At 47.2% G+C, this 9,868-nt stretch overlaps 1 protein-coding gene across 1 annotated transcript; it reads left to right on the top strand.

Moving 5' to 3' along the window:
• The first annotated feature begins 180 nt into the window (after nucleotides 1–180).
• On the top strand, nucleotides 181–9,617 carry LOC308123607 (uncharacterized protein). Its single transcript, XM_080486166.1, has 9 exons — nucleotides 181–278; nucleotides 1,030–1,129; nucleotides 3,009–3,048; nucleotides 3,134–3,185; nucleotides 3,298–3,409; nucleotides 4,394–4,477; nucleotides 5,291–5,408; nucleotides 5,886–5,976; nucleotides 6,783–9,617. Exons 1-9 carry the CDS (start codon nucleotides 186–188, stop codon nucleotides 6,855–6,857), a joined length of 765 nt encoding a protein of 254 aa, XP_080342292.1. The 5' UTR covers nucleotides 181–185; the 3' UTR covers nucleotides 6,858–9,617.
• The last annotated feature ends 251 nt before the right edge of the window (nucleotides 9,618–9,868 follow it).

Genomic DNA, 9,868 nt, shown 5'->3' with positions numbered 1-9,868 from the left:
GAGAGAGAGAGAGAGAGAGAGAGAGAGAGAGAGAGAGAGAGAGAGAGAGAGAGAGAGAGAGAGATCTGATTGTCTCTCTGTCTGTCTGTCTGTCTGTCTGTCTGTCTCTCCTTCTCTCTGTCTGTCTCTCTGTCTGTCTGTCTGTCTCTCTGTCTGTCTCTCTGTCTGTCTCCAGGACCAGGAGGATGTTCCAGCAGCTCGGACTGGAGGACTTCAGCTCGGTGAACGTTCAGATTCTGGGAGCTGAAGACACCTACGGTCCTCACGCTAAAAACAAGGTGAGACGGGAGGGAGGAGGGAGGGATGGATGGAGGGAGGATGGAGGGATGGAGGGAGGGATGGATGGAGGGAGGAGGGAGGGATGGATGGATGGATGATAGATGATGGATGGATGATAGATGATGGATGGATGTTGGATGATAGTTGGATGATGGATGATAGATGATGGATGGATGATGGTTGGATGATGGATGATAGATGGATGATGGATGATAGATGATGGATGGATGATGGTTGGATGATGGATGATAGATGATGGATGGATGGATGATGGTTGGATGATGGATGGATGATAGATGGATGGATGATAGATGATGGATGGATGTTGGATGATGGATGATGGTTGGATGGATGGATGATAGATGATGGATGGATGATAGATGATGGATGGATGATAGATGATGGATGGATGTTGGATGATAGTTGGATGATAGATGATGGTTGGATGATGGATGGATGGATGATGGTTGGATGATGGATGGATGATAGATGGATGGATGATAGATGATGGATGGATGTTGGATGATGGATGATGGTTGGATGGATGGATGATAGATGATGGATGGATGATAGATGATGGTTGGATGATGGTTGGATGATGGATGGATGATGGATGATAGATGATGGATAGATGATGGATGGATGATGGATGGATGAGTGAATGGATGTTGGATGATGGTTGGATGGATGGATGGATGAGTGAATGGATGTTGGATGATGGTTGGATGAAGGCTGCCTCCTCTCCTCCAGGGCTCCAGGGAAGCGGTGATCTGGATGTCGGTGCAGCACAAGCAGAAGAAAGCTCTGGAGCTGTTCTCCAGGGAGATCGCTCCGGCCGGCACCGGCATGGGTAGGCCACGCCCCCTTCAGGGTCAAAGGTCAGGGGTCAGTCCTGCTGTCACCCTGGAGACGGACAGAACAAGAGGAGGAACCGTTCACCTCACCTGACAGAGGACAACTTCTGTCCACTAGTACTACGTTTACCTACCTGCCCATACCCAGTACTACCATTTACTTACCTGCCCATACCCAGTACTACGTTTACCTACCTGCGTATACCCAGTACTACCATTTACCTACCTGCCCATACCCAGTACTACCATTTACCTACCTGCCCATACCCAGTACTACGTTTACCTACCTGCGTATACCCAGTACTACCATTTACCTACCTGCCTATACCCAGTACTACGTTTACCTACCTGCCTATACCCAGTACTACGTTTACCTACCTGCCTATACCGAGTACTACATTTACCTACCTGCCTATACCGAGTACTACATTTACCTACCTGCCCAAACCCAGTACTACATTTACCTAACTGCGTATACCCAGTACTATTTTTACCTACCTGCCTATACCCAGTACTACGTTTACCTACCTGCCTATACCCAGTACTACGTTTACCTACCTGCCTATACCGAGTACTACATTTACCTACCTGCCTATACCGAGTACTACATTTACCTACCTGCCCAAACCCAGTACTACATTTACCTACCTGCCCAAACCCAGTACTACCATTTACCTACCTGCCTATACCCAGTACTACATTTACCTAACTGCGTATACCCAGTACTACATTTACCTACCTGCCTATATCCAGTACTACATTTACCTACCTGCCTATACCCAGTTCCTACCTCTAGCTACCTTTTCGAGTCATTCCAAAATGTTATAGTCTCGTGTAAAAACGGTACTTTAAAGTATTTCGAGTCGTAGTCTGATTACTGGATGTCAGTGGAAGAAAAGTAAAACCAACAAGATGTGAGAACACATGAATAGTTCCTCTCGTTAAAATAAGGCCGATGGAACTTCCAGTACAATTTATCTGTGGCGCGCCCACACACACACACACACACACACACACACACACACACACACACACACACACACACACACACACACACACACACACACACAGTATTTGGACTCTACTTGTTCTGCTTCATGTTAAAGTTGGCGCTCAGTAATCATGGTCCAGCTGCAGGGCAGCAGAGCTCCGACCTCTCGGTTCACTTCGGGGTGACGGTGGCCGCTGCAGCGCCGCCTGAACTCTGACTGACTCGGAACACCTCTTTCTGCTGAGTCATGCTCAATCCGACCAGTTTCCTGACGAGTCCTGCTCACTTCCAACAACTACTGCACATTCACTCTGAACCCTGACTCTTTCTGCTGACTCATGCTCAATTTTGCAGATTAACACTAAATCCTGACATTTTCTGCTGAGTCATTCTGAATCTGACCAGTTTTCTGCTGAGTCATGTTCATTTCTGACAGCTACTGCACCTTCGCAATGAATCCTGACTGTTTCTGCTGACTCGTGGCCATTTCTGCTGATGCACACCCCATCATGCCAATTCATGCTGATTCATGCTGAATGCGACCAATTTACGATGAGTCGTGTTCCTGCTGATTGTTGCCGAGTCATGTTGATTGTTGTTGATTGTTGCTGACTCATGCTGATTGCTACTGAGTCATGCTGTGTGAGTGATTGTTGCTGAGTCGTGTTGATTGTTGCTGACTCTGCTGATTGTTGCTGACTCATGCTGATTGTTGCTGACTCATGCTGATTGCTACTGAGTCATGCTGTGTGAGTGATTGTTGCTGAGTCGTGTTGATTGTTGCTGACTTATGCTGATTGTTGCTGAGTCGTGGATTGTTGTTGATTGTTGCTGACTCATGCTGATTGTTGCTGAGTCATGCTCCCCTGTCTCCCTGTGAGCAGCTCCCGGCCTGACGGGCATCGTGGGAGGTCGCCCCAGAGTGTGAGTTCAGCCGCCGGCGCTCCGCCTCGTGTAGCGGCGACACGTCCGACGGTTAAAGCAGACATTTTGTTTTTCTCGCCGGCAGGTCGCCCGTCCTCAAGCCGTTCTTCTTCCTGCATCCCAAATCGCAGCTGAAGGTCTGAAACACAAACATGATTTTAAGTGTAGAAGTAACTTAAATACTCATAAGTAACTTAAATCAGGATCATGAGTTGTGAACATCAGCAGTGAGGGCCGATGTCTCTTCAGGTGGACGTTCACCTGGACGGAGGCGTGGCAGAGTCGCTGTCAGAGGCGGAGCCGGAAGCACACGGAGGAGGTGAAGCCCCGCCCCCTTCAGAGGATGACTCAACTGACGCAGGTAAACAGACCCAGGTGATTCCCAAGACTACCTGTAAAAGTTAGTACTCGCATCTGTACTCGGTATCGGAAAGTAGCTAAAGGTTAGTACTGGTATCGGTACTCGGTATCAGCTACAGCTACAGGTTACTACTGGTTTCAGTACCTGATATCAACAAGTAGCTAAAGGTTAGTACTGGTATCGGTACTCGGTATCACATCTAGCTCAAGTTTGCGGTAGAGCGTCCACTGGGAGGACGGGAGAGCGTCCACTGGGAGGACGGGAGAGCGTCCACTGGGAGGACGGGAGACGTGTTGGTTAGCTGCGGAAACTGTCAGTCATGGGTCGCGATAGCATAGGGATAGCATTGTGATAGCATAGCAGTAGCACAGCGATAGCACAGAGGTAGCAACAGTGTAGTGATAGCATAGCAGTAGCACAGCGATAGCATAGGGATAGCATTGTGATAGCATAGCAGTAGCACAGCGATAGCACAGAGGTAGCAACAGTGTAGTGATTGCATAGCAGTAGCACAGCGATAGCATAGGGATAGCATTGTGATGGCATAGCAGTAGCACAGCGATAGCATAGGGATAGCATTGTAATAGCATAGCAGTAGCACAGCGATAGCATTGTGATAGCATAGCAGTAGCATGGCGATAGCATACGGATAGCATTGTGATAGCATAGCAGTAGCACAGCGATAGCATAGGGATAGCATTGTGATAGCATAGCAGTAGCACAGCGATAGCATAGAGGTAGCAATAGTGTAGTGATAGCATAATGATAGCATAGTGGCAGCATAATAGACAGCGATAGCATAGAGGTAGCAATAGCATAGCAATAGCGGTAGCATAGCATTTTTTTTCTCAGATGCCGGGGAAAAGCAAACCGCTGGGAGAGTTCCTGTAGTGGATTCCTAAAGACGTTTCTTCTTCTGTGGTTCTAGACCTTCCCAGAGGCCGTCACAGTTTCCTAAAGACGTTTCTTCTTCTGTGGTTCTAGACCTTCCCAGAGGCCGTCACAGTTTCCGCCTGGAGGAGCTGGCCTTCACCCGGAGCGGCGACAAGGGAGACTCTGCCAACATCGGTGAGCGGCTGACCGCCGGGCGTCTCTTTACACCACGACGACGCTCCGAGCCACTGACAACCCAACTTTTTGAAAACTTTCCGTCTCCATGGAAATGGGCAATAATGCAACTTTTTGAAAACGCTCCATTCCCATGGAAACGGGCCAAAACCCGACTATTTCTAACACGTCGTCTCCGTGGGAGCGAGTGAAACGACGACTCCCGAGGCGGAACTTTTCAAAAACTCACGGTTGTCATGTAGACGCATGAATTTGACTCTCGGTCTCAGTCTCCATGGAAACGGTGGGAAAACACAACTTTTCGAGAACAGCTCCCAAGGGGGAACTTTTCGAAAACGTTCATTCTGTGTGCGTGGAAGCGGGGGGAAATGCAACTTTTCGAAAACGCTCCATCTTCATGGAAACGGGGTGACTTTTTTGAAAACAGTTCCCGAGGTGGAACTTTTCAAAAAACGCTCTGGCATCGTCATTGTTTAAAGAGGGAAAAACGCAACATTCTGAAAACTCTCAAATTCCACCTCCGTCTAAACGGGACAAACAACTTTTAGAAACGCTCCGTTGTCACGTGGACGTACGAAAACGAGACTTTCTGAAAACGTTCGGTCTCGGTGTTCCCGTCAGAAACGCCGGTCCTGCTCCGTTGTTCTCAGTGTTTCAGCCGTTGCCGTGGAGACGGACATCGTTTTCAAAAAGTTGACGTGCAATTTGGGGATTTTTCTAAAAACGCGATGGCGATGCGTTTTGTCTTGAGACGTTGTCGTGGGAACGGGTTCCCGAGGTGACGGGTGACCTTTGTGTCGGTGGTGTTCACAGGAGTGATCGCTCGTCACCCGCTCTTCTACCCCTACCTGAAGAAGCACCTGACTTCTTCTGTGGTGGAGGACTACATGGCCCACGTCATCCAGCCCGGAGTGAAGAACGCCGTCCAGCGGTGAGTCCAGGAAGTCAAGGCGCTAAAAAACAACCAAGACGTGATGACCGCTATGCTATCGCTATGCTATCGCTATGCTATCGCTATGCTATTTGGAGTACGAAATCATTTGTAGTTCTTTTAGACGGAATCTGACACCGAGTCAGTACTGACTCGGTGCTGCCCCCCGCAGCACATCGGCGGTATTAGTGAAACTCCACAGCCTGGTCTGGGGCCCTGAGGGACTCCGGCCCGCCGCCGCTTCGTTAGCACGACTCCGCTGCTTGTTAGCCCAGCGGGGCGTCGCACAAGCTAACCGCTAACAGACGCACACGCTCCCGTAAAGCCACGTTTATGTGTCATAAAACCCTGGTGTGTGTGTGTGTGTGTGTGTGTGTGTGTGTGTGTGTGTGTGTGTGTGTGTGTGTGTGTGTGTGTGTGTGTGTGTGTGTGTGTGTGTGTGTGTGTGTGTGTGTGTGTGTGTGTGTGTGTGTGTAGATACACTCTGCCAGGGATCTACGGACTCAACTTTGTTCTACAGAACTCTCTGGGCGGGGGAGGGGTGGCGTCACTGCGCAGCGACCCCCAGGTAGCGCACACACACACACACACACACACACACACACACACACACACACACACACACACACACACACACACACACACGATTACAGTTTAACTTCAACACTTGTACAACATTAAAATAACTTTTGTAGTATACCGTTTTTGTGTGTGTATTTTGTGTCTGTCGCAATGTGTATTTTTTGTGTAAATTTTTTGGGTGTATGTATCTTGTGTGTGTGTATTGTGTGTATTTTGTATATTGTGTAGTGTGTGTATTTGTGTATTATGTGTGTATTGTGTATAATGTGTGTGTATTGTGTATAATGTGTGTGTATTGTGTATAATGTGTGTATAATGTGTGTATAGTGTATAATGTGTGTATAATGTGTGTATTGTGTGTAATGTGTGTATTGTGTGTGTATTGTGTATAATGTGTGTATTGTGTGTGTATTGTGTGTAATGTGTGTATTGTGTGTGTATTGTGTATAATGTGTGTATTGTGTATAATGTGTGTATAGTGTATATTGTGTATAATGTGTATAATGTGTGTAATGTGTGTAATGTGTGTATAATGTGTGTGTATTGTGTATAATGTGTGTGTATTGTGTATAATGTGTGTATAATGTGTGTATAGTGTATAATGTGTGTATAATGTGTGTATTGTGTGTAATGTGTGTATTGTGTGTGTATTGTGTATAATGTGTGTATTGTGTATAATGTGTGTATAGTGTATATTGTGTATAATGTGTATAATGTGTGTAATGTGTGTATAATGTGTGTATTGTGTATAATGTGTGTATAATGTGTGTATTGTGTGTATTGTGTGTCCAGGGTAAAGCCTTCGGCCAGATGTTGTTGGACCTCACGTTGACTGAACTTCCTGATCTGAAGTCTCTGGTGGACTGAGTGCAGCTGCAGACTCCCGGTGCATCATGGGAAGTGTAGTTCAGCCTCCATCAGCACATTGAGTCAAACTCCTCCCGTAAAGCTCCACCCCTGAACACTAAAGCAGCTTCACAATCGTCCAAACCGCCACAATGGGGGGCGGGGCCGGCGGCTAGAACCTGTGAACTTTTCAAAATTTTGCTCCCCCCCCCCCGTTTCCATGGCGACGTAGCCCCAGCTTCTTCAAAAGGTTGTATTTTGTTCCTGCTTCCATGGAGACGGAGCGCATTTTTAAAAAATTGCGTTTTCCCCTGATTCAATGTAGACGGAGCCCGAAGGTTTTCAAAAAGTTGTATTTCCCTGTTTCCACAAAGACTAAGCATTTTCAAAAAGTTTCATTTCACCTTATCCGCAGCGACAGACTCCCAACATTTTCAGAAAGTTGCGTTATTCCTCGTTTCCACGGAGACCGAGCAACAACATTTTCTAAAAGTTGCCTCTTCTTTTTTTCATTTCCACAGAGACCAAGTGTTTTCAAAAACTTGCGTTTTCTGTTTCCACAGAGTCTGAGCATTTTTGAAAAGTTGGGCTCTTTCCCCAGTTTCCATGGAGACAGAGCACAACTTTTTAAAAAAGTTTTTTTCTGCATTTCTGTGGAGAAAACGTGTTTTTCAAAAAATTGCCTTTTTCCCAGTTTCCATGGAGACGGAGCGTTTTCAGAAAGTTTCCTAAAAAGTTTTCCCGTGGCGTGAAGCTTCAGTCTGTCCGGCGTCGTGCTGAATGGAGCAGCACACATGGCGGCCATGTTTGGCACCACATACCAGCTGTGGGTGGGCCGCCCCGACCTTTGACCTCCTGGGGAAACCTGATGGGGGGGGGGGGGGTGCGGGGGGCGCCGCCTGGTGGCGTCAGCGCCGTCCCGCAGGAATGCCGCTCTGGTTCGTCCTAATCACAACCAGACGGCGCCTCGCCGCAGCGTCCGGCTCGTCTCCGTGGCAACGCCTCCCCCCAGAAGGAAACTGATCAAAGAGTCGCCGCCAAAAAGGACAAATAAACAAAGACGGCGAAGAGCAGGACGATCCGCGGCTTCGCCGTCTGATGGGGAGAAACCAAAACAAAACGCCGTCCGGACCAGGAAGCTGTGCGCCGCAGCAGCGGAGCCACATCTGCTCGGCGGCGAGCGACGACAACCAGGCCAGAACCACATGAAGGAAACTCCGACTGAACCGCCGCCGCCGCCGCCGAAAGAATCTGGGTCAGAGCAGAACGAGTCGCGCGGCGGCGAGCGCCGTCAGACTCCAGCTTCGCTTCATCAAACTAATAAAACAAACATAAATTTAGTTTTCCACAATTTCCATGGAGACGGAACCCGAATGTTTTCAAAAAGTTGTGCTGTTCTCTGCTTCATGGAAACAACGCGTTCTCAAAAAGTGGCGCTTTTTTTTTCCCCCGGAGACACAACGTTTTCAAAAAGTTGCATTTCCACAGAGACGGAGCTGAACTTGTTTTCAAAAAGTTCCGTTGTCGTCGTCTCCGAGCGGCGTCGTGACGTAAACAGCTGCCGAAAACATAACGTATGTTTTCCCTTTTACGCTTGAAATCGTTGCTGTGGAAACGTCGCCGCTGGTAGCGGAGAAAGCTAGCACATAGCAATGAGCTAACGACGCTAGCCGTGGAAGCAGGCGGCGTTTTCAGAAACAGAATCCGATCTTTCCCCGGGTTGTGCCGTGTTTAAACGTTAGCCTCGCTGACGCCAAGTTTTTAAAATCTTTCTCTCCTTCATTTGAACCTGTTGAAAGTTTACCAGCTAGCCGCCGCCGCCGCCGCCGCCCCAAACCTGACTCACTTTTTCGAAACAGTTTGTCAAAGAAAAACCAGAGTACACGTCTGACAGTGTTTTTCCACATCTTGCCGCAAGAGAAAAGAGAAGGTCCTTGAATCGAGCCTTGAGGGACACCAGACAACGTTTTCTGTTTTCAAAAAGCTGCGTTTTAACAAATTTCTTCTTTTTTCAGGTTTAATTCAAGATATTTTTAAAAAGTTAACGTTAATGCGCTGATGCCACTTCTTTAAAGTACTTTAGCTACTTCCTGATACTGATAGCAAGTACCGATACCAAGTGCTGATGTACTGATACCAAGTACTGAAGTACTGATACCAAGTACCGATACCAAGTGCTGATGTACTGATACCAAGTACTGAAGTACTGATACCAAGTACCGATACCAAGTACCAATACCAAGTACGACGATTTAAAACCTTTATTCTGAAGGACTACTCGACTTGCGGTCACATTGCGAGGAGAGACAAACATGTCCGCCAAATTTCATGCTAACAAAGTAATTCGCTAGTTTTTACAAAACAACTTTAGCATCGATTCACTTAAAATATCAAGAAAAACACAAAAAACCCAGAAACGGGTTTTTTCTTCATTTTGTAGTTTTCATTTCTTTGATAGTAAAGAAAAGTACTTATCAGCTCAGGTTTTCCGATTTTTATATTTTTGCGTGATTTTTACTTGTTTTCCAGAATATAGCTGCTAGCTAGCGCTGTTGCCGCTGTACGCACTTTAATCGCTGAGTTTCTTCATTTTTACTTGATTTTTACTTAAACTGCAACAAATCGTCCGTTTTAAGAAGAAGAAGAAGGTGAAGTGGGTTCTGAGAGTTCTAAACTTGCTCGCCTCGTTCTGACGTTTCAGTCGTCACTTTTTCTCTACGAATCCAAACGTTTGTGTACAAAAGTTGTTGATGTTGTCGAAAATAAACTTTAGACAATAAAGATATTTTTTGCAGCCGACACGGAGTTTTGTTTGTTGGAGGAAAAGACGAGGAAGTCAACAGACATCAGGGTCTAAAGACCAGACAGGATCCAGAAGGAAAAATCCAGGATGGAACCCTGAAGAACCCCCACAGAGGTGGAACCCTGCAGAGGTGGAACCCTGAGGAACCCCCACAGAGGTGGAACCCTGAGGAACCCTGCAGAGGTGGAACCCTGAGGAACCCGCAGAGATGGAACCCTGAGGAACCCCG

The sequence above is a fragment of the Lipophrys pholis genome, assembly GCF_963383615.2.
Source record: "Lipophrys pholis genome assembly, chromosome: 18".
Classification (NCBI taxonomy): domain Eukaryota; kingdom Metazoa; phylum Chordata; class Actinopteri; order Blenniiformes; family Blenniidae; genus Lipophrys; species Lipophrys pholis.
Note: the sequence above shows the minus strand (reverse complement) of the source record. Positions and strands in the feature narration are given on the sequence as shown.

Bases quoted from the DNA above. Each gene is read 5' to 3' on its own strand.
- LOC308123607 (XM_080486166.1), top strand. From the start codon at position 186: ATGTTCCAGCAGCTCGGACTGGAGGACTTCAGCTCGGTGAACGTTCAG. The intron at 1,130-3,008 runs GTAGGCCACGCC...CCCTGTGAGCAG, and splicing joins TCCGGCCGGCACCGGCATGG to CTCCCGGCCTGACGGGCATC. The intron at 4,478-5,290 runs GTGAGCGGCTGA...TGGTGTTCACAG, and splicing joins GGGAGACTCTGCCAACATCG to GAGTGATCGCTCGTCACCCG.